This window comes from Scleropages formosus, chromosome 6 (genome assembly GCF_900964775.1).
Source record: "Scleropages formosus chromosome 6, fSclFor1.1, whole genome shotgun sequence".
Taxonomy (NCBI): Eukaryota; Metazoa; Chordata; class Actinopteri; order Osteoglossiformes; family Osteoglossidae; genus Scleropages; species Scleropages formosus.
The window spans coordinates 14,450,159-14,474,279 of record NC_041811.1 but is presented as its reverse complement, the minus strand read 5'-3'; the positions used below and the strand labels follow the sequence as shown (position 1 = coordinate 14,474,279).

Below are 24,121 nucleotides of genomic sequence, written 5' to 3'. Positions count from 1 at the left end.
TTAGTTAAAATGTCGATGTGGGCGCAACGACGATGACTCAGTAAATGCTTGAGCTTCTCTCTGCTATCCCACTACCGGCGAAGTATGTACCTTGAGGTTAATGGCAACAGTAAAGGGGTGTGTGGGGGGTTTTTTTTTTTTTTTTAAAGGGCTAGAAGGAGGTAAATGGACAATAGAAGAAATTTATTCACTTTGAATGGTTCTGAATTATCAGGTATTTTTGTCTATAGTAGTTACTAGTTATCATTCTTCTAAACCCTGACAAAGATGCTTACAAGGTTAACTGGAAATTTTACATTGCTTTTGGCTTTATATGAACAAATTTTTTTTTTTTTTTTTTTTTTTTTTAAAAATACTGTTCAATGTGACACATTGGTACAAAAGAGCAAGAATCTCCAGTTAGTAGGGTGGGGGGAAAAAATGCTGGTTTTGAAAAATTTAGTTGGTAAATGTTTTATTGCAAATAGTGATATCAACTTCTAAAACAGCTGTCTAGATTTTGAAAGATTGAATCAGAATTCATTATTATTTCTCCTTGTGTTGAATATTTCCATTGTGCTTTGAAAAGTTTTATATAAATACCATAAACGCAGAAACATAAAGCCTAAACATGTCACTTTTCCACAACATTTCTTACTAAGGTAACAGAACTGACTCAAATGTAGGTTTCTAGGTACAAATGGAAAAAAATAGTGCAGCAAAACCTTCTCAAAATCATCTCAATTTTACAAAAATGTATAATCATTGAAATGGCCAAGCTGTTCTAAAAGCACTGAAGTATAATTTATGATTAATGAAAAAATTATACTGTATACTATACAAATTAAATATGAAAAATTTGTCTAGAAGTCAAATATGTTAGTTTTTATATATCTTCTTTGGTAGCTTGTTGATAAATTACATTCTGTCTTGCATCCTTTTTGAACCTGTGGAAATGAGGAAAAAACAGTTAATATTGACAAACTTTAATTACCCACATTTGCATTTATGTGCCATATAAATGCATTTCCTGGGTAAATATTAAACACTAAACAGCCACTGCACACAAACACACAGGAATGCTGTGTTCTGCAAATGAGATCAGCAAACACCTAATGGCTGTTTCATCTGTTGCTTAATTCCATTAGTTCCTCATAAAAGGGAAAAAAAAAAAAAAGTGACACATTAGCGAGAGGGATACGATCATGGAAGGACATCGTTAAGGAAACCACTTACTGCAGTCAACTTGAGTGAGGGTTACAGTATGAGTTTCCCCAAACATTTACCATAATAAATAGGTAAACCTGTCAGTCACTTTGCATAAAATTATTTCTTAGCAATCCAACCATAACCAGAAGTTAGTTACCTTGAGTATTTTTTCTGTTGTTGAAAAGCATATACCATGAAAGACAGGAGAGTGACAAAAAAGAGGACTCCGAATGCCGTGGCCAAGACATCACCTGTAACGTGAGATGTTTGTCAGTCTCCATCAGGTCCCGACACCTTTCGTTATCTATCAATCATCAGATTATCATCTTTGTAGTCATAAAAGGAAGAGCACCAGCTGAATAAATCAGATGCAACACATTTATCTGGTCACACAATATAACAAACATGTTGAGGTTCTGAAAACAGAAAAGGTACTTCTGCGATGAACAGATTTATACCAATGTTAATTTCGTACACTGCATAACCACGATTACCGCATAACATCTAATTCAATGGCTGATGTTTTTTTTGTTTGTGCTGTTTTGAAGAAATTGTAATCCACCAAACTGACATACCTCTGGTAAACCCACCATCAGCACCTAGAAAGTGTCACAGATGTTATTACAACACTGTATACATTCCATACAAAATGACACAAATTACCCACAAGTCAATTAGCCCCCAGTGCAATTCAAGTGTAATTCACAGTGTAACAAGGGGGACAGGGGTCATGTCATTCAAAGGTCAAGGAAACCTCATTTTCCCCCGAAAATATTTGTGTTGATGCCGATTCCCTCCAAAAATGATAGTTTTGCCCCTTGAATAAGTCAAAATAGGCTGTTAATGAATTCATGACATTTCAAAGCTGATGAATTTAAATTCATCGTGCACAGACACAGCACCCTTTTGTAGGATTTTTTTCTTAACATTAAAAAGTGCACATTATTGGCTAATGCTAGGGATCAACCTGCACGAATAAAGCACTATGGTATAGCTGCGTATAAATGTCTTTGCTCGCCCATGCTTACCAACTCGTTCGTTCCCTGGCACGCCGTTGTTTGCCGAATCAACGTCTGCTGAAAAAGGGGGGTTCACGCGACGGCCTGTAAAAACAGGTAAATGGAAAGAAATGTTTTTCCGAAAACGAGAGAAACGCAGTAATGATGTCTGCCGATACATTTTTGGTTCATGAAACAAAACCGTTCACACAAGTTGTATGTCGCTCTAAGACGCTTGTTGACCTCTCCTCTGGATGCTCGGTCTTTTCGTCCACGAAAACGGGTTTTTGAACATTGCTGGCACCTCAGCGAACGAGGAAGGTCAAACGAGGACAGTGTGGTCTTACAGGTCACCTCACAAATTGATGGTCTCTGGACAGAGACCTACGAAACGGGTTTGTCTCCACGTTCACGACTGCGCGACTGATGCCTTGCGTTTCGACCTGGGTATGACATCCTCCAAGGAAGGATAGAAGGAGGGTGTTGTCAAGTGACCTTTAGTCGGTGTGGCTTTAATCCAAGTCACCGTCACTGCTCCAGGACGGTGGGTTCAAATCCAGCCCCAGCCTACGTGGAGACCGCGGAGGTGCCTCCTTGGCGCTTCCGCGAACGTCCTTCGACGTTTCGAGGAGATGTCGTTCGGATCGCTCCAAGGCGGCGGAGGTGGACGAAGCGAAGCGGTTTGTTGCACTTCAGGCTCCGGATCGGCTTCAAATCTGCCCCAATGAGGCGTTTCGCTGTCTGCCGATGGATATTTCAAAATGCGCGCAAACACACCACAAGTGTCGTACCCCTGGCGTCCGGCAAAGCGCCGAAAGAGGACAGCACGCGGCGCCCGTGAAGACGCTGGGGCGCTCGGAAGTTCTTGGACAGGTGCCGGTCGCGGTCGGCCTTCAGCGTGTCCTCCAGGGTGGCCAGCTGGAGTGACGGAAAGAAGGGGTGGGAAGGACAGCGTCATTTTTAACGCGTTTAATACGAAAAGTACTTCGCATTCAGGAAGCATCAGATGTTTATTCGAAATCACACCGGCCTCCAAGCCCAGCTAAATGAGCGTATGGGCAGTTATGAGACTTTGAAAGGGAGATGTTGAATAAAACCTGTGTATTTTACCACGCTGGCCTATTCCGACTGCCCCATCCTACAATTACACTGCGGTGAAGTGAGAAAAAAACGGAAGTTACGCGTTAACATTTTGCCAACGGAATTTTCGCTGAAGTTTATTTCGCTCACCTGTGTCCTTGATACTGTAATCGACTCATTGAATATAGTCCAGTTCACCGTCTGGAAGCAAGGAGGGGTGGTCAGTGAGCCGTTGTATCTATAGAATCTGCCCAGGTTGGCCGGCAGCAGATGGAGGACGTTGAAACCGGGGATTTCGGTATCGGAATCTGGAAAAGAGAACGGCAGTCCAAGCCGTGCGGTTACTCTTATCCGGATCTTTCCTCTGCGTTTAGCTGCCGGCGGGTGTGACGAAGAGGCGGGGCAGGTACTCGAGGCCAAGCGCGAGCATTCGTTTCAGCGCGGTCGTTGCGTAATTATCCTAATCGACAGCTACAAGTGCTTTATGGCCTTTATTATGCCGACCAAAGTTCTCCGCAAACAAAGAGCAACTTCTCACTTTCCACTGACGTTTGGAAATACAGATCAAACAAACGAAAGATGCGGCGGCGGCATGTGGCGCCGATGACGCCGTGCTGTTCTTCGCTCCCCATTCCAGAGTCGCGGCGAGCCGGAGCCTAACCCGGCAACGCGGGGCATAAGGCCGGAGGGGGAGGGGACACACCCAGGACGGGGACAACGGTCCATCGCGAGGCACCCGAAGCGGGACTCGAACCCAGACCCACCGGAGAGCAGGCCCCGGCCGAACCCGCTGCACCGCCGCGCCCCCCTCTCTTATAACCTCGGAAAGCAAATGTAGAGTGGAATTAGTCGGAGCTCCGCGCTGCGCAGACCAACGGCGAGCTGAGCGACGGAGGCTCACGGCGATCCCATGCAAAATGCACGAAATGCAGGTTACCTTCTATGCTGACATCTTTGATCGACGAAAGGATTTTCTCGTAGTTTTCATTTTCGCGCAGCCCGATCTATGTATTTAGGTATGCGGAATATTTCGCACAATTTTGTGTAATTATTTGTAACCATACAAAGCATGTTTTGTTCATTCTAGTCCTTGTCCAGCTAATGGTTTTTTTTTTTTTTTTGGGGAAAATGCTGAGCTTTTCAGTTGGGGTTATTCACCCACCAGCAATGTGCCATGACCTCTATAACCACTATTGCATCTCTAGCCTTCATGACCATGGCGATGACGTTGCTGCACACCTTCTGGGGCGTGGTGTTCTTTGACGGCTGTGAGAAGAGGCGCTGGTGGGTGATTGCTGCCGTGGCGGCACTGCACCTGCTTGTGTCAGGACTGGTGAGTAGCCCCCCCACCCACGGTTCACGTCACTCTGGCTCACGCCTCCGCAAATGCAGGTACAGAGTGCAGCCATAATGGGACATTCTTGTGTGTATATACATCTAATGATGGGGAATATTTCATGGCAAAGGAGTGTGCTGCTTATCACAAAAGTTATATATTTAACTGAGGAGGAATGCTTCTCCCAACCCCCCATCCCCTCTTGTATTATAAAAGCATGAATTAAAGGAAAGCCAAGCAGAATGACATTTTATCTTTTAATGTCAAGCGCTGCCTTTTTTACAATGATTTGTTTCCTCTTTAAATGTACACCTCCACATTCAAATATTATCCAGTTCCTTGGCAGTCTGTCATACCCTAAGGTGGCCACAAGGGGGCAGTCACTTTGTAATGTGCGCACACACTCAGTACTGTGCTGCTTTGGACAGATAAATAATGAAATTATCTGGTCTATTAATTTCATGCCTTCTGTCAGAATGATGCATTCACATACAGACAAATCCCCAGTGAAAAGAGGTGAAAAAATATTTATTCCTTCATTAGTCAGGGTGAGTGGGAACAGGCCCTGTTGTTAACTGGTGGCCAGTCCAGTCATTGCTGACCACTTTTTTTTTTTTTTTCTCCTCTCTTCTCTCTCCTTCTCCCCCTGCAGTCTTTCCTAAACCCCAGCTATGAGGGCAGCCTGCCCCCTGCCTATGTGATCATGGTGCTGATGGCTGCGTGGGCCTTCTTCAGCTCCGGAGGGTCTTTACAGACCCTGACACAAGTCTGGATGTGTGAGTCTCCTTTTCTTTCAATTCTGCTCTACTCAGGCACCACACCCATACTGCACAAGTGTCAAGGTGTTGCCATTCTATGGAATTGAGGAATTTATTTTCTTCCACAGTTTTGCTTCTAATTCAAAGCTTTTTATTCCATGTTTATTTACTTTAATAAATTCTATTACTACATGGCTCTCTTCCCAGCAAAGTTACCTTTGTGTATAACTTAAATATCATATGCCATTTACAACCGTGACAAAATTCAGTCAGGCTGTGCAATTGTGATGCTACTGCATATGTGTCTTTGGATTGTGGGAGCAAACCCAGATGTAAACTCCACACAGACTGAGCAGGGATCGAATTTGCATTCTTTTGCACCACCTGGGCACTGTGAGACAGCAGTGGTTTTATGTGCACCTAACATATGATCTGTCAAGTGCTAGAAGTAGACACCTTTAAGGTGCATGACTAATTACAAGTGGCATCAGTAAAAAATCAGATGGAGACATAAAATAAAAGCAGGAGAAGCAGAGAGGAAAGAAGGTAATGCTCAACCAAAGTCCAAGGCCGACTCCTCAAGACGTATCGTTTCACTGATTGTACTGAATACAGTACTTAAACAAATCTTTAATGATCTGTTCATTAGTTTGAACATTTACCTTTTATTTATGCCTTTACTTGCTGTTTATCCTACATGCATTACTAACCTCATGTATTAACCATTTAGGTGCCATCTTTGTCCAAAGCAATTTACAACACTAGAAATGCAATTTTTACAATGATTTACCCATTTAAATACTAATTCAAGGTAAGAATGTTATTCAAGCCTGCTGTAGCAGGAGTGGGGATTCATTCCAGGAGTCTCCAGGTTGCCTTTCAACCGCATATGTGAATCGGCCCTCTGTCTGCGTCTGTCTCACTTTCCTTTGTCAGGGATAAACTGATCCTGTGAAATCTTTACAGAAGAGTCGATTTATTTCCTTGAAATATGAGTGAGAAAGTTTGGACAGTTTTCTGCTTTGTCACAGAGGTAATTGCCAAAGTGTGTGATGAAAGGCACTGTGAATCATGTGTAAATCATGAACTCCCACTCAAGTGCATGAGTGTGTGGGACAGGAAGTGGTGTAATGCTGATGGGAGCCACTCCAGTGTGGGCTTGGTGCATTCTTGGGAAGTCTGAAATTAGTTCCTCCGTACGGTGCCCTGAGCTCGCAAATGTGAGCTTCCTGTGTCCATGTGGTGTAGGATCCCTGGTGGTTTGACTGCATCTCCTCTCTCCCCCCCCACAGGTAAAAAAAATGGTGTGGATTCCTCCTAACCGGTGTCCTGAGTTTCACTGACTTTGATCCTCCTGAGAGAGGGGAACAGGTATATCTATCTTTGTGTTGCTGCAGTGCTGGGTGGGGTCAAGCAAAAGCAGACCTGCAGTGGAGGAAACACTTTAAAAGGTACCCCCCCCCCCCCCCCTGCAGGTGACATGAACTGACAGGTGACTTGGTGGCAGTGCTGCTCACAGATTTTTCTGGGAGAGGAACTGCAGGGACATTCCTTAACTGCACAACATGTTCGTAGTCTGTTTTTTGTTCTGTATTCCTTCTCGTAAACACAATCATGCACACTGAAGACCTGCAGTGTGTGTGAGAGAGAGAGGGCGATCTGTTGAGCTCTAGGGATCAAGGTTTCTTTTCCTTTCCTTTTGCTGTTAGATTGAGTAAATTTATATTTTATATTTGTTATTGCCCTTACGCAGTTTTATTTTTTAAATTGATTTTCATTTCTAATAAAAAGTAAGGAAGATTAGCAAAGTGAGATGCTGGCGAAGGAACATGGTTTTCTCTCCACTTGACCTGTACAGTAAAGCTGTCGAAAGGGCTGCTGGTCCTTTATGGAGCAGGAGACGGCAGATTACCAAAACCTGGGCCTATTTTGAAGGGGGGGGGGACTATCCAATCCTGAGGATCTGAGCTTTAGCCAAATTGTGATTTGCATGCTGGTGACTGTTTTGGGTCACTTGTGAAAAAGTGTTTGACTTGCAATTAGTGCACTGGGGAGAACGCCAGAACATTCCCTTTTCTCCGTCTTTCATTTTATCTCAGCTGTAAGGTGTGTAGTTTTCAGGATTTTCTTTGGCTACATTCTGCTCCAGAAACCCAGTGATGTAACGGAGGTACCAAGTCTGACTGTCTGTGGCCCAGATACATTTTTGGCTCAAGACTGGTATGGGGGGTCGGGGTTAAAGGAGTACCTCTGTCTGAATGTGAGACTGAACTTTTAAATTGCAAAGTTGTGATTGTGCACAAGATTTTTTTTCATTTCACTCTTCATGTACGGTTTCTCTGGCAACTGACAGACTAACATGTCAACTGATATACCAGCTCTGTTCTCCTCTGGTATAAGGTTTCCTATGCACATCTGATTTGTGAGATTATACTGAAATATTGAGGCATACACTTTGCATAGTTGTTTTTTCTCCTCTGTTAAATGTCTGAAGATTCTCATTGATGTGTGACAACCCTTGGCCTTGTTTTTAAACATGGGCTTTGTTTGAATGATTGAATCGCAGTGCTGTGTAATAAAACAGCTGTGCTTGAAATCCAAAATGTCATTGCACTATGCTTTTCCATGACAGGCTTTGGTCTTGGTCTCATTTAGTTGACCCGGTGGTGCTTTCTCCATCAATGATGTAGCGGTACAATCGGCGGCTCCCTTGGCTGCTGTTGAACTTTATTCCCTTCTAGCCAAAGAGATTCACACTACAGCATATTGTTGAATATCTGTACAAATAGCTTCATGCTGCAGTATTGACCCAGGTACACTTGGTATTGACTTCATATGCCAATTTTATGTAGAGCGCAAGCTGACAGAACGGCAGTTGGGTCTCTTTAAAGCATTGCAAGTTGTAGGTGTCTTCCCTCTCACCCACCACCCCACGTATGGAGAAAAACCCTTTTGCGTTCTTGGCTCATTTACCAGAATGTTGCCATTAAGGTCACATGACTTTAGGGCCCTGTGACCTGCCTGGTTTTGATTCTTTGGGGACCAGCTGACCTGATCTCTCCCTGGATGCACAAGACTCCAAAATGGCTTGAGGCCCTTTTACAGAGGAAGCTCCAGCTGGCTCTGTGTCCCTATAAGGTAAACTTGCTCATTCCTTCCAGATGAATAACGGCTACTCTCAAACCGTTGGGCACAGAAAGTGGATATGGGGAGCAGTCGTCATCCCATTAATGGTCTTGCTTGTGAAATCTTTTTTCCTTTTTAAATATCAAAAGGAGACAGATGATTGCTGTGAAAACATGAGTCGCAAAGGTTTTGTGTGTTTTTCTTAACCCTTAAATGCCAGTCCCACACTTGGAGGTTTCAATTTTCGAACAAGGTTTTTGGCTTGGCAGTGTGGACTTGCAGGCAGCGCAGCTCTTTCAAGTAGCTGTACTCCTGATCAATAAACGACCCCGTTTCTTAAAAGCTCAGGAATGTGTTGTTCATTGAGCGAGACTGAAGACCAGGTTGGTTGCAGAGCCAAGGACCCATCTTGGATCAGAAGGCATGGTGTTTCCGAGACTCCGTTACCAGGCACAGGCTGATAGGAAGGCCACAGCCCAGCTGACATTAACAGTCAGATTGTTGCGCAAATGTTCGAGTACCATTGTATTGTGAAAGTACCACACAATAGGAGTTGAGCACTGTGACAATATTTGGTTTCACCTTGAGATTGTTCTTATCAGACGAGGGTAGCTGAGGCCCTTGCCGGGAGTTTCTGGTGGGGTTGTTTGGTCCAGTTTCAAAGGAACCGGTGTCCTTCCCTGGCAGCGTGTCAATGGCAAGAGTCTGACCAAGAGACTGTCCACTGAAGGGAACAGTGTGCAGTGAGCTTCTTTTTTTTTCGTCTCTCAGCTGGGTCAAAGTGAATCCTTCCAAACAGTAACTATTTGTGCTTCATTCCCAGTATTTTTTTTTAATACAAGTTGATCAGTTCTGCTTTGCAATACAGTCTACCAAACTATGAATATGTAATGAACAATTTTCCACTTCCATTTTTTTTCCCCCCTCAGCTTGTTGTTTCTACATACAGTATGCAAATATGAGACATCAGGCTTGAGGCTAAAGATACCTGTACAGTTTGTTTTATAATCATCTCTGTAGTAACTGGTGCTCTTACTGGTTTTGATTTGATTTTAAAAATCATGTAAAAATAATAAAATGCTTCTGAACTTCATGTACATAGTTTGTAAAAACTGTGCCAAACTTGGGTGTAAGGTCCATTTCACAAAGTTGCAGCATTTTGTATTGATTAAAGCCACCTTGTATCATTAATCGGGTTTTTCTGTTTATTGCTGAATACAGTGTGTGTTAAAATTTCCATGTCTGTATTGTCCATACATTGGCCTTCCGTTCACTGAATTAGTGGGGCCCATAGATGCAATTTCCCAAATACCCCATCGCTCTGGGGCATTTGGGAAACTGGATCTATGCATCATCAATCCTTCTGCTTAGTTAAAATGTCGATGTGGGCGCAACGACGATGACTCAGTAAATGCTTGAGCTTCTCTCTGCTATCCCACTACCGGCGAAGTATGTACCTTGAGGTTAATGGCAACAGTAAAGGGGTGTGTGGGGGGTTTTTTTTTTTTTTTTAAAGGGCTAGAAGGAGGTAAATGGACAATAGAAGAAATTTATTCACTTTGAATGGTTCTGAATTATCAGGTATTTTTGTCTATAGTAGTTACTAGTTATCATTCTTCTAAACCCTGACAAAGATGCTTACAAGGTTAACTGGAAATTTTACATTGCTTTTGGCTTTATATGAACAAATTTTTTTTTTTTTTTTTTTTTTTTAAAAATACTGTTCAATGTGACACATTGGTACAAAAGAGCAAGAATCTCCAGTTAGTAGGGTGGGGGGAAAAAATGCTGGTTTTGAAAAATTTAGTTGGTAAATGTTTTATTGCAAATAGTGATATCAACTTCTAAAACAGCTGTCTAGATTTTGAAAGATTGAATCAGAATTCATTATTATTTCTCCTTGTGTTGAATATTTCCATTGTGCTTTGAAAAGTTTTATATAAATACCATAAACGCAGAAACATAAAGCCTAAACATGTCACTTTTCCACAACATTTCTTACTAAGGTAACAGAACTGACTCAAATGTAGGTTTCTAGGTACAAATGGAAAAAAATAGTGCAGCAAAACCTTCTCAAAATCATCTCAATTTTACAAAAATGTATAATCATTGAAATGGCCAAGCTGTTCTAAAAGCACTGAAGTATAATTTATGATTAATGAAAAAATTATACTGTATACTATACAAATTAAATATGAAAAATTTGTCTAGAAGTCAAATATGTTAGTTTTTATATATCTTCTTTGGTAGCTTGTTGATAAATTACATTCTGTCTTGCATCCTTTTTGAACCTGTGGAAATGAGGAAAAAACAGTTAATATTGACAAACTTTAATTACCCACATTTGCATTTATGTGCCATATAAATGCATTTCCTGGGTAAATATTAAACACTAAACAGCCACTGCACACAAACACACAGGAATGCTGTGTTCTGCAAATGAGATCAGCAAACACCTAATGGCTGTTTCATCTGTTGCTTAATTCCATTAGTTCCTCATAAAAGGGAAAAAAAAAAAAAAGTGACACATTAGCGAGAGGGATACGATCATGGAAGGACATCGTTAAGGAAACCACTTACTGCAGTCAACTTGAGTGAGGGTTACAGTATGAGTTTCCCCAAACATTTACCATAATAAATAGGTAAACCTGTCAGTCACTTTGCATAAAATTATTTCTTAGCAATCCAACCATAACCAGAAGTTAGTTACCTTGAGTATTTTTTCTGTTGTTGAAAAGCATATACCATGAAAGACAGGAGAGTGACAAAAAAGAGGACTCCGAATGCCGTGGCCAAGACATCACCTGTAACGTGAGATGTTTGTCAGTCTCCATCAGGTCCCGACACCTTTCGTTATCTATCAATCATCAGATTATCATCTTTGTAGTCATAAAAGGAAGAGCACCAGCTGAATAAATCAGATGCAACACATTTATCTGGTCACACAATATAACAAACATGTTGAGGTTCTGAAAACAGAAAAGGTACTTCTGCGATGAACAGATTTATACCAATGTTAATTTCGTACACTGCATAACCACGATTACCGCATAACATCTAATTCAATGGCTGATGTTTTTTTTGTTTGTGCTGTTTTGAAGAAATTGTAATCCACCAAACTGACATACCTCTGGTAAACCCACCATCAGCACCTAGAAAGTGTCACAGATGTTATTACAACACTGTATACATTCCATACAAAATGACACAAATTACCCACAAGTCAATTAGCCCCCAGTGCAATTCAAGTGTAATTCACAGTGTAACAAGGGGGACAGGGGTCATGTCATTCAAAGGTCAAGGAAACCTCATTTTCCCCCGAAAATATTTGTGTTGATGCCGATTCCCTCCAAAAATGATAGTTTTGCCCCTTGAATAAGTCAAAATAGGCTGTTAATGAATTCATGACATTTCAAAGCTGATGAATTTAAATTCATCGTGCACAGACACAGCACCCTTTTGTAGGATTTTTTTCTTAACATTAAAAAGTGCACATTATTGGCTAATGCTAGGGATCAACCTGCACGAATAAAGCACTATGGTATAGCTGCGTATAAATGTCTTTGCTCGCCCATGCTTACCAACTCGTTCGTTCCCTGGCACGCCGTTGTTTGCCGAATCAACGTCTGCTGAAAAAGGGGGGTTCACGCGACGGCCTGTAAAAACAGGTAAATGGAAAGAAATGTTTTTCCGAAAACGAGAGAAACGCAGTAATGATGTCTGCCGATACATTTTTGGTTCATGAAACAAAACCGTTCACACAAGTTGTATGTCGCTCTAAGACGCTTGTTGACCTCTCCTCTGGATGCTCGGTCTTTTCGTCCACGAAAACGGGTTTTTGAACATTGCTGGCACCTCAGCGAACGAGGAAGGTCAAACGAGGACAGTGTGGTCTTACAGGTCACCTCACAAATTGATGGTCTCTGGACAGAGACCTACGAAACGGGTTTGTCTCCACGTTCACGACTGCGCGACTGATGCCTTGCGTTTCGACCTGGGTATGACATCCTCCAAGGAAGGATAGAAGGAGGGTGTTGTCAAGTGACCTTTAGTCGGTGTGGCTTTAATCCAAGTCACCGTCACTGCTCCAGGACGGTGGGTTCAAATCCAGCCCCAGCCTACGTGGAGACCGCGGAGGTGCCTCCTTGGCGCTTCCGCGAACGTCCTTCGACGTTTCGAGGAGATGTCGTTCGGATCGCTCCAAGGCGGCGGAGGTGGACGAAGCGAAGCGGTTTGTTGCACTTCAGGCTCCGGATCGGCTTCAAATCTGCCCCAATGAGGCGTTTCGCTGTCTGCCGATGGATATTTCAAAATGCGCGCAAACACACCACAAGTGTCGTACCCCTGGCGTCCGGCAAAGCGCCGAAAGAGGACAGCACGCGGCGCCCGTGAAGACGCTGGGGCGCTCGGAAGTTCTTGGACAGGTGCCGGTCGCGGTCGGCCTTCAGCGTGTCCTCCAGGGTGGCCAGCTGGAGTGACGGAAAGAAGGGGTGGGAAGGACAGCGTCATTTTTAACGCGTTTAATACGAAAAGTACTTCGCATTCAGGAAGCATCAGATGTTTATTCGAAATCACACCGGCCTCCAAGCCCAGCTAAATGAGCGTATGGGCAGTTATGAGACTTTGAAAGGGAGATGTTGAATAAAACCTGTGTATTTTACCACGCTGGCCTATTCCGACTGCCCCATCCTACAATTACACTGCGGTGAAGTGAGAAAAAAAACGGAAGTTACGCGTTAACATTTTGCCAACGGAATTTTCGCTGAAGTTTATTTCGCTCACCTGTGTCCTTGATACTGTAATCGACTCATTGAATATAGTCCAGTTCACCGTCTGGAAGCAAGGAGGGGTGGTCAGTGAGCCGTTGTATCTATAGAATCTGCCCAGGTTGGCCGGCAGCAGATGGAGGACGTTGAAACCGGGGATTTCGGTATCGGAATCTGGAAAAGAGAACGGCAGTCCAAGCCGTGCGGTTACTCTTATCCGGATCTTTCCTCTGCGTTTAGCTGCCGGCGGGTGTGACGAAGAGGCGGGGCAGGTACTCGAGGCCAAGCGCGAGCATTCGTTTCAGCGCGGTCGTTGCGTAATTATCCTAATCGACAGCTACAAGTGCTTTATGGCCTTTATTATGCCGACCAAAGTTCTCCGCAAACAAAGAGCAACTTCTCACTTTCCACTGACGTTTGGAAATACAGATCAAACAAACGAAAGATGCGGCGGCGGCATGTGGCGCCGATGACGCCGTGCTGTTCTTCGCTCCCCATTCCAGAGTCGCGGCGAGCCGGAGCCTAACCCGGCAACGCGGGGCATAAGGCCGGAGGGGGAGGGGACACACCCAGGACGGGGACAACGGTCCATCGCGAGGCACCCGAAGCGGGACTCGAACCCAGACCCACCGGAGAGCAGGCCCCGGCCGAACCCGCTGCACCGCCGCGCCCCCCTCTCTTATAACCTCGGAAAGCAAATGTAGAGTGGAATTAGTCGGAGCTCCGCGCTGCGCAGACCAACGGCGAGCTGAGCGACGGAGGCTCACGGCGATCCCATGCAAAATGCACGAAATGCAGGTTACCTTCTATGCTGACATCTTTGATCGACGAAAGGATTTTCTCGTAGTTTTCATTTTCGCGCAGCCCGATCTGAAAAGGAGAGCAAGTTTAATTCCAGCGTGCAGCTGCGCGGAATCTTTGAGGCGTCAACGGTCATTTGCACCGTGTCACTCCACCGCTCTGCGGGGAATTTCGATCACGCGGAACAGACCGAGCCGAATCTACGTACGCGCAGCCCAGCAGCACCGTCGTCGCGAGTAGCCGTAGACGTAGAGCTTCTCGCACAAAAGCGTAAATCATTTTGAGAGACGCATCGTTCCGTACCTGAATGAAACCCGCCAGGACCGCCAGCCCATCGGGCCTGCTGGCAGCTTCGGCGAAATTGGCGTATTTGCTGTTGTAGTGAACCACGTGAATCTAAGAGGTAAAGCAAATAAATTGGCGACAACATTTCACTTTCAACAGAGGTAAAATTGCGAAAGTGCATGTCAAAAAGTGCATTTGAATAATCGAGTTTAATCAACGATCAAGTCGGTGAAAAATTACTCTGCTGTCAAGGCACTCTGGTTCAGTTTAGGCTTTTTAATGTCTAAGGTTCTTCCTCATAAGTTCAAAACCACTGGAAGTGTTCGTTTCAGTAGACAGTTTCAACACATCGAAAAACGTCTACTTATCCATCCATACATTTTCACTAACTGCTTGTCCTGGTCATGGGGGTCTGGAGCCTATCCCACGGTCCCTGGATACAAGGTTGGGGGGGCAAGACACCAGTCCATTGCTGGGTTGCCACTCACACCGGCAATTAAGTGTCACCGATTCACTCGAACTGCACGTCTTTGGAATGTGAGAGGAAACCAGAGCACCCAAAGAAACCCACACGGACACGGAAGTAACATGCAAACTACACGCAGTCCGAGCCGGATTCAGACGCACGCCTCAACAGCTCAGGCATTCGCTGTGTCATTGTGTTGCCCTCATTGCACACATGTTCAAGACAAAGTAAAAGTAAAAGAGCATCAATTCCAAAACGTACTTGGAAAAGTACAATTTCTCCAGAAACCGACTTAAGTAATGGAGAAAATGTAACTCATCGCTACCCACCTGTGCGCTCAACTAACAGTTCACTTTAACAAGTGCAGTTTAGCTTTGGTTCTGGTCTGAGACAATTATCCTTCAGTCTGAGCGCCGATACCTTTGGCTGCTAAGTTACCCTGTTACGACTGCGTTGCATAAAAAGCGAATGGTACAACAGCGAATGTACGCGTGTTTCACGCATTTGAGGCCGTAACGGCACGGAGACGGTTCGGCAGCCAGACGGTCGTCCGCACCTCTGCGGGAAAATGGACGTCGTCCACCGTGTGCTCGGACCCAGGCACCTCCCTGGTGCCCCAGTGAAAGTGCAGCTGGGCGGCGACGAAGACGTCGTCGAACCCGGAGACGATGCGCATGCTGCCGGGCAGGCTCAGCTGCACTGGCGTGGGAGACACAAACAGAGGGAAGGTTCGCGAGACGAGATGTTTCGGGAAGCGATACCTCTCGGCCGACGCGTCCACGCGGCGTGGCCGCTATTGACTCTTTTCCGACTCTCTCAAGCGACAAGCTCAATTGAAGCGCAGTGATTTTTCCCGAACGCAAGACAATTTTCTCAGTTTCGAGCGTTTGGGACGCCAGCGTGAGGCGCGAGCTGTACGTACGCGTGTGCCCGTTGTTGATCAATTTCAGGGACTCCTCGTCCGTCAGATCGTATCCCTCCAGCTTTATCGGGGCCATGCCGGGGTCGACGGCGACGTTTCGGGTGTCAATGTTGATGGGAGACTGAGATTTTCCTTTGCAGTCGTGGAAATCCATGGCCCAGGAGTCCTGGTCTGCCGTGCAGGAGGAGGTGCGTGAAGATGATGATGATGAGGATGAAAAGGACTGCATTTAGTTGGCTGCTTTTTTCTCTGTGATTTCAGACTTTTAAATGTCGCTGTACATTTTGTTCAAAAGACTCCAAAAGTATATGTGGCAAAAGCTGAGGAAACCGTAAATGAATCAGATGTATATTTACCGTTGTATCTCCAGTGTCCATGCGAACCTACGGTTAAAGAAAGGATAAGGATTTATCAGTGAAATGTTCCGGTCAAGGGGTCTAACATACATTTCTTTTCGATTCTTTTATTCGGACAACAGCTAAAATAAGGTACTATGCACTTGACAGAGGGCTTTCACAACATTATCGCTTATTCCTCATGCACGTGAACACTGGTCAGGACTGACTTTTAGTAGAAGCTGAGACTGGCGGAAAGCAGTGTGCGGAACGCGCTATCCTCCGTTCTCTGACGCCACTCTTTGCAGCTTTGCTCCCGGATCGGATTTTCAACCGCGGTCCCGAAGAGCCGCAATATCTACAGGCACGAGTTCCATCCGAGATCTGAACCCGGACCGTCGGACTCCAGTTACGGACCCTGACCGAATCATTTTGATTTCCGTCCTTCGCCGTTTGCGTTCTTCCGATAAGCCGCGAAAGAAAATCCTCAGAGCTGCTTAAAATTTGAACGCCCTGCTTGAGGCGCGTTCTCAGCATCGCTCACGGAAGCCAGGCGCTTTGCCGGGCTTCGGGTATCTGCAGCTTTGAAATGGAGATGGAAATTGAAAAAACATCACAACAACAACTGGAATCTCAGAGCACTTACCATAAATCACAGCAATATTCGTCCCTTTACCAAATAATCTTTTTATGATTACAGTATAAGCATGGGTTCGGCATCAGTCTGAAACTGCTGTGATGCGAGATGCGGCCCGAAGTTCAGGAGCGCAGCAGCAGCGGAACTGAGCGACAAGGCCACCGGACACACGGCAGGGTGACGGAGGGTTCGGATTCTGCGAGAGATTCGATGTTGTGTCAAGGCCACCTTTCGGCGACGATTAGGAGCGTGTAGGACGGCCGTACATCGGACACCAGGCTCAGAGAGACGAAAAAGAAAAGGCCCGAAGAGCTGGATTACGTCGAGTTTGGTTAAGAAGCCCGGAGTGCGGCGACGGGCAGCCTGCTGCTTTCTGCGCCGTCTCGTGACCCGATCGGCCGGCACCGCGGTAAAACCTCACCTCGCTCGGGGCTCCTCGCATCGGGCGAGAACCGAGCGAACGTCGCTCGACGCGTTTGGAGGAACTCGAGCCCTGAAGCGTTTCGCAACGGACGCGTTAGTCGCCGCTCCTCTTGCCTTCCCCTCACCCTGCTCCGCTTAATCTTGTGCTCAGGATGTCATAGTTTGCGCAAAGACGCAACCGCTGAGCCGCGCCTGAGAAAACACAGCGCTGTCACGTTTTGCTGATGCTCACTGAATGTTAACGGGATGGGAGAATTGTGGAAAAAATCCTTTTTTTCCCCTAATTGTTAATCCGTAGGGGGTGCGGTGGTGCAGCGGGCTGGACCGGGTCCTGCTGTCTGGTGGGTCTGGGGTTTGAGTCCCGCTTGGGGTGCCTTGCGATGGACTGGCGTCCCGTCCTGGCTGTGTCCCCTCCAGCCTTACGCCCTGTGTTGCCTGGTTAGGCTCTGGCTCCCTGTCACCCTGTATGGGACAAGCGGTTCAGAAAGTGTGTGTGTGTGTTAATCCGTATCGTGTTACGCAGCGGGAAATCGCACCACGAAGCTCGGAGGTGAAGGGCTTGCAGTTTTTGCGTTTCGCACTTTCGACGACCGAGAAGAATCAGATTCTATTAACTCCGTGGACTCGCCGAAAGCACCAAGTTATGCTTTCGTATAGAGTACACGACGAGCGTGTTTTTAAGCCGCGGAGGCCCAACAAATGAAACCCCACAGGACCGTCATGCTGGTGAACGCAGCAGTCGTCCGATGAGTATAAGAACAACTGAAATGATGAGTCGAATAACTACCGAACGAGTTCGGAGGATACAGTTACACAAGGGACGAAACCTCGTAGACGCGACTGACGCAAGAATTATTTCACCTTTACGGGCCACACCGATACATGATGCGCTTGCTGATAATTTGCTTTGACAGTATTGAAGTTAATGATCATTAGCAAAATACTTTAAAATCCCTTGAAGATTCTGTAGGTCTCATCATGCAGCTACCAGACAGCATCAGTAAACGTGATCCATGTGATTATGAGAGCAAATCCAAATAACTGACACGATAAAAAAAAATTTGAAAAAAAAAAAGATTTTACACAACGTAATATTTGAATGCGGTTTTTCTTTTCGAGTCAGTTTAAATATTTGTATAACTCGGTATTTCGTTTACCGAGGGGGTGTGGTGGTGCGACGGGTTCGGCCGTTGCCTGTTGCGTGGCGGCTCCGGGGTTCGAGCCCGGCTCGGGGCGCCCTGCGATGGACGGGCGTCCCGTCCGGGGTGCGTCCCCTGTCCCTTCAGCCTCGCGCCCTGCGTTTCCGGGATAGGCTCTGGCTCACCGCGACCCCGCTTGGGACAAGCGGTTCTTGACACCGGTTGGTTAATTAAGTGAGTATTTAGCATTTTGTGTGAATACAGCTGCCAGGTTTCATTTTTAGCCCACACAAACACACACACACACACTCATCTCTCTTCCCAGCCTTGCGTGGGGTTTCACACTTTTTAAAGCATTTTGTGTTGGGGACGTCCCAACAATGACTGTTGGGGTTTACTGTCCTCATGGGGACACCTTTCTGCCAAATGGACCTCCAGGTTTAGTAAGACACACTCACTCTCTCTCTCTCTCTCTCTCTCTCTCTCTCTCTCACACACACACACACACACTTACACAATCCTTCCTTTCACAATCCTCCCTGAATGCAGTCTTTATACTGCGTGTTATGAAATCCCTGCTTGTGCATCTTAAGCGAACGCAGCCACAGGACATTCCAGGGCACGATTGTCCAAATGCTTTCGGCGGCACCGCTGCGCTGCGTGACGCCGGACGCTCAGACGACGAAGGAAACTGCCGTCTCTTCCAAACCGCTTACCTGCCTTTCTCCGTCATAACTTCTTTGAAGGCTCCTGAGAATCCGGCACTGACCGGAGCCCTGACGTCCAACGCTGTACAAAATCGATCGCTAAAACAGTAAAAGTCATCACGGATCGCTGCACTTTCCTCTAGTTTTGGGAAGGTGATATATGATCGGTCCTGCTGCACCCTAAGAGCGCGGTTTAGTCACGACGAACGTGTAGCGATGGTGATGTCCGAGTTCAGAAGACGCGCCTGCGAGTTTCCCGCCAGGGATTAACAAAGTACCTGCGCCGTCCCGTTCGGTCTCCTTCGGCCTCATCCTCACGCCTGTAAGTGGAGGAATTGCGCCCCGTGCGGAGCGGTTGGACTCGCATCACTGGACTCTGTTCGCGCTTTCAGACAGTAGCCGTCCCGTCTCTGAACTTTGAAATCGTTCGCCACCGCAAGTTTTGCTCTCGCGGGCTTTGGCACGTAGGAAGTTCAACGTACGCGCGAGGGATATTTGCCAGATCGGCCCACGAATGTGAATCGGATCAAATTATTTTGGATTCTTCAGCGTTTATTGGAGACGGTCCAGGACGAAAGGGTCCGTCCACCTGGGTTCGAACCCGGCCTTCCCGCGACACGGGGGGATGCCTTGAAAACGACCGTACAGCTTATTGTGAGGAACATCCCTAGGATGAAAAAATATTGCAGCTCATTGTGCTCAGAAGCCGCTTGAACATATCATGTGATGATGATGCTCTCAGAAATAGCTCACAGGTGCAGAGCAACTTCTGCTGGGCAGCTGAGAAACTTCCAAGACACAGCTGACATTTAGATATTCTGTATGAAATGGGTGCGGTGGTGCAGCGGGTTGGACCGGGTCCTGCTCCCAGGTGGGTCTGGGGTTCGAGTCCCACTTGGGTGCCTTGTGACGGACTGGCATCCTGTCCCGGGTGTGTCCCCTCCCCCTCCAGCCTTACACCCTGTGTTGCCGGGTAGGCTCCGGTTCCCTGCGACCCCGTATGGGATGAGCAGTTCTGAAAATGTGTGTGTGTGTATTATGTGCATAGGGGGTGCGGTGGTGCAGTGGGTTGGGCTGCAGTCCCGCTCTCTGGTGGGTCTGGGGTTCGAGTCCTGCTTGGGGTGCCTTGCGATGGACTGGCATCCCGTCCCGGGTGTGTCCCCTCCCCCTCACGCCCTGTGTTACCGGGTTGGCTCTGGTTCCCTGCGACCCCTGTATGGGACAAGTGGTTCAGAAAGTGTGTGTGTGGATCTGGTGGGTGACTTCCGCCTCCGACTCCTGTGGTCTTGCAGACCATTCGCCAGCAGTGGTGACACGGCGCCGTGCGCGTACTTGCTGGGCCAGAGCGGTGCTTGGGCTCGGTTGCAGCACAGACCCCTCCTCTTTCACAGAGTGGTGTTGCAGAATTCCTAGGTGGTGTTAGCAAAACTGAGGAGCCTCCCATCATCTCAGACTTTCTGCGTGCGGGAAGCTGTGAGTTTTCACGAACAGCATCGGCGCTAATAAATTCACGTGCGTAAAAATAGGCAGTGCGGACTACGCTGAAAGTAGAAGTTTACTAGACCCGTGCCGACGCATGCGTTTTTCAGGATATGAAATGTTTCCAGCAGCGATTAACATAGATTTGAATTTGAAACTGTGAGACACTCAGGCAATGACTCAGCTTCTCTGTCAAAGTGCGACAACAGGACTCAACTTGCTCCTTCAACTCAATTTACATATTTAGCAAACACTTTTTCTCCAAAGTGACTTCCAAGGAACTCTGTGTAGTGTTACTGGCCTGCACACCTTATTCACCTTATTCACTTATTGACTTACACTGCTAGATACACTACTTACACTGGGTCACTCATCCAGTGGAACACACGCACTATGGGGGGAAACCTGAACAGCATGTCTTTGGAGTATGGGAGGAAACCAGAGCACCCGGAGGAAACCCACGCAGACTTCACACAGACTGAGCGGGGATCAAACCCACGTCCTCTCGCATCACGCGGGCTCTGTGAGGCGGCAGTGCGACTTGCTGCGCCACCGCGTCACTCTCAGATGACCCCCATTGAGCTTTCACATCCTAAAGTGCGCATTACGATGTAAAACGTGGGCACAAGCCGGAGACGCTTCCCTGAAAACAGCTCGTCGCTATTATGAGGCGACAAAGACGCGCTACGTGAGCCTAACTAGCCAGAACGTTCTCTCAAGTCCGGGCAGAGAAGAGACACGTGTTTAGAAGAAACGCCGAAAAGGCTCAGCCTTGGCTCGTCGAACCCATTTTTGCGCTCCTGGAGCTGCAAACCGCATTCGTTCGGCGAGAACGCTCTCTTCGAATGCAGACAGCGGGGCCTTTGTGCCCCAGAAGAGCGGCCTTTCGCCGCACCCGTCCGGGAGGCGCGGGCCGACCGCCGGGGACTCGCAGGAAAGCGCCGCTCCGGGAAGCGAAGCATCGTGGGATTTTTCTCTCGGCCGCCGGTACAGCCGCCGCCAAGGGAGCGTGGCCACGGACGCTAGAACAGCCCAAGCTGCACGTAGACCCGGGCTCCCGAACCACCCAAACCACGGTGACATCATCCAGCCCTGATTCAGCGAGGGAAAATCCTTGTGGACGTTTTTTTTTTTTCCCCCCTTTTTCATGGTTTTGCCAGCGATTCCTGACTCAGAAACTGTAAACCTGGCTGAAATATTAGGCTACGGGGGAAAAAACCTCGTTTTCCATGACAACAGCGACGAGAACAATTTTATCAGCTTCGAAAAGACTAAGCGGGACACGTCCGTTGTACCTCACGCTTAAAGGAAAGCAATAAACGAGGTTCAAACGCAGAAGTGGGAAAATTCATGATACAGAAATATCCATTCTAGTTATTTCACTGAAGGCAACTTCAAAGGTTCCTCTGGGTTTGGATGCGGGTTCGAGTTCAGCTCTGAGGAGTTTGCGCGTGTCCACCGTGTTCACAGATTCCCTCGCGCGCTCCGAAGACGTGTTCCAGGTGAACTGCTGACTTCAAATCAGCCGTTGTGTGTGTGTGTGAGAGAGAGAGAGAGAGAGAGAGAGAGATTTGTGTGGACTGCTATCTGCTTCCAGGATAGGCCCCAGACCACTGGGACCCTGCATTAGCATAAGCAGAGAGTAAGTGAGTTTTCTAACATGACCTCTCAGCCCTGAAAAAAAAGATAATAATAATAATAATAATAATAATAATGATAAAAGATAATGAGCGGTAATAAACCGATAATGAACAATAATAAAGAACACCGTATCTGATTTCTGGAGCGCTCCAGCACGCAGTGGGAGCGATCATTGATTTCTGAATAAAACTCACGTCTCGGCTTGTTCCTCGCCCTCGCTAAATCCGGCTTTAAAAGAAAACGCGATTAAGTTCCTTCGACTTCGAAACGGCGACACGTCCCTTCCTGCGGAGCCACTGAGCGAAAGCACGCGACGCACTTCGGCGGGAGAACGCGGCGGAACAGGAACGCCCGGAGGGGCGGGTGCCCTTTACCCTTCACGAGGCCTCCCGCGTGCGTGTTCGTCTTAATGGCGCGATTAGTTGACTCATTAAGAGTTTAACGGCACCTCGAGTCCGGTTACGGCCCCGCGATTACGGCTCTCCTGGAAAACACGGCGTCGTTTCCTCCCGATAAAGACGTCGCCAGCGATACCCTAATGGGCGGCCGCGCCCGGCAGCTTTCGGTAATCCCTCCTTCCGGCCGTTCCGCGAGAGGAGCGCATCGTTCGGCTCGAACTCTCTCGAGGGGTCGGCATCAGCGTCCGGATCCAAAAGCGACCGAGGACGCGATGGCACTTTCATACAGCGGCTGCTGGAATCGGAGAGTCAACGGAACCCGCGAACGTCGGGGCGGCGATAGCCCATCGGGCACCACCCAAGATTCACGAAAGCAACTTTTTCAGCCCAGGGCTGTCAGAGGAAGGGAAGCGCCGCGGAAGTCGCGTAGTCAAGGCATCGGCTCGAGGAAAGAGGGCGGCCCGAGATGTGCCGCTGGCTCACCTTTGGAGCGCTCCCTGCCGTCCTTCTCGCTGCTGCCGTCCTCCTCCGACGAGGAGGGCGAGGCTGAGTTCAGCGCCAAGCTCTGGAGGAAGAGAGCCAGCAAGGTCCACGGCAGCATCTCTCGCACGAGGTCCTGGAGCTTCCCTGGTCCTGGGACACACCTGAGGAAGAAACTCCCGAGCCGGTCTTCAGCGCAGCGCAGCCTAATCTCTGCCCTTGTGCCCAGCTCCTCCTCCCGCCGCCTCCTCCCGCTGCTGCCCGGCTCCTCGGACTCGGGAGCAGGTCACCTGGGCTGCGCTTTTTAAGGCAGCCCTGCCTGGCGGGCAACCTGCCAACCGGGATCCGCTGGAGGTGGCCCACCACTTCCGCGTCTCTCGGGTGGTGCTCCAGGTTGCCGTGAGCAGCCGAGCCGAGCCTAATCTGACCTCCAGCCTGCGCGCTCTCCCGGCCACCTCTCGGAGCGGTTTTTTTCCCCTCCCGAGAGACACAACTGACGCTGCAGCCGTGTGTGCGTGTGTGTGAGACACAGATGTTCAGGAGCTCTGAGGAGGCTCACGTCAGCACGAAGGCTGAAGCAAAATCACAGCTGCTCACTTGATCCGCATGTGGAGCTCATTTTCTTCTAGGGAAAGGGTTAATTTATAAAGGTGAGTAATGGTCCGCAAGGGGCGTTACAGAGACTTTACGGGGCAGTTTGAGATCTGGGAACGGTGTGCAGAAACAGGCGTGCACCCTTTCGGAGAACCTTGGGAACATTTCCATCCAGCCCTGTAGTTTCTCGGCTTTTCGCTCGGCCACTTAAGCAGCTTGAACGTTTTAAGCATCAGGAGAAATAGCCCGGTGCTGTAAACATGCATTTACCTGAAATACAGTGTAGCAGAGTATTTCACCACTGCCTGTAATATACTCGTCATGAAGTTTACTCTTCTCAATCCAACTCTGACATTTTAATTTCTGTGCGTGAAGTTCGGCTGCCTGGGAAGACCGCTCTCCCGCCAGGAGGCGGCTGAGTTGACGTGCTTTCCCACACTTGTCGTCCTCGCTCGAGGTCTGGCCTTTTCTCCAGGTTGGCACCATGCGGGCGTGGGGGGGGGGGGGGCGATGCCAACATCACGTCTGCACAGCAACGGCTCACAGAGCCCTGGCAGCTCAA

At 47.6% G+C, this 24,121-nt stretch overlaps 3 protein-coding genes across 5 annotated transcripts; 1 reads left to right on the top strand and 2 right to left on the bottom strand.

The window, feature by feature from the left end:
* Window positions 1–865: 865 nt before the first annotated feature.
* Window positions 866–4,442, bottom strand: LOC114910706 (carbonic anhydrase 9-like). Its single transcript, XM_029252854.1, has 8 exons — window positions 4,425–4,442; window positions 4,204–4,270; window positions 3,417–3,574; window positions 2,978–3,104; window positions 2,217–2,291; window positions 1,764–1,787; window positions 1,346–1,439; window positions 866–926 (listed from the first exon to the last, which is right to left on the bottom strand). The coding sequence occupies exons 1-8, from the start codon at window positions 4,440–4,442 to the stop codon at window positions 866–868; spliced, it is 624 nt and encodes a 207-aa protein (XP_029108687.1).
* LOC114910674 (gamma-secretase subunit Aph-1b-like) lies at window positions 4,396–9,684 on the top strand. 2 transcript variants are annotated; one of them, XM_029252593.1, is made up of 3 exons: window positions 4,396–4,599; window positions 5,255–5,378; window positions 6,653–9,684. In XM_029252593.1, the coding sequence occupies exons 1-3, from the start codon at window positions 4,441–4,443 to the stop codon at window positions 6,679–6,681; spliced, it is 312 nt and encodes a 103-aa protein (XP_029108426.1). In that variant the 5' UTR covers window positions 4,396–4,440; the 3' UTR covers window positions 6,682–9,684. The 2 variants fall into 2 exon arrangements, with proteins under 2 accessions (XP_029108426.1, XP_029108425.1); XM_029252592.1 differs by lacking the exon at window positions 6,653–9,684 and having other exon boundaries at window positions 5,255–5,555.
* A 1,032-nt stretch (window positions 9,685–10,716) lies between these two features.
* On the bottom strand, window positions 10,717–23,284 carry ca9 (carbonic anhydrase IX). 2 transcript variants are annotated; one of them, XM_029252656.1, is made up of 12 exons: window positions 22,969–23,284; window positions 16,083–16,109; window positions 15,727–15,897; window positions 15,361–15,503; window positions 14,357–14,449; window positions 14,056–14,122; window positions 13,269–13,426; window positions 12,829–12,955; window positions 12,068–12,142; window positions 11,615–11,638; window positions 11,197–11,290; window positions 10,717–10,777 (listed from the first exon to the last, which is right to left on the bottom strand). In XM_029252656.1, the coding sequence occupies exons 1-12, from the start codon at window positions 23,084–23,086 to the stop codon at window positions 10,717–10,719; spliced, it is 1,158 nt and encodes a 385-aa protein (XP_029108489.1). In that variant the 5' UTR covers window positions 23,087–23,284. The 2 variants fall into 2 exon arrangements, with proteins under 2 accessions (XP_029108489.1, XP_029108490.1); XM_029252657.1 differs by lacking the exon at window positions 22,969–23,284 and adding an exon at window positions 16,708–17,112.
* Between the last annotated feature and the right edge of the window lie 837 nt (window positions 23,285–24,121).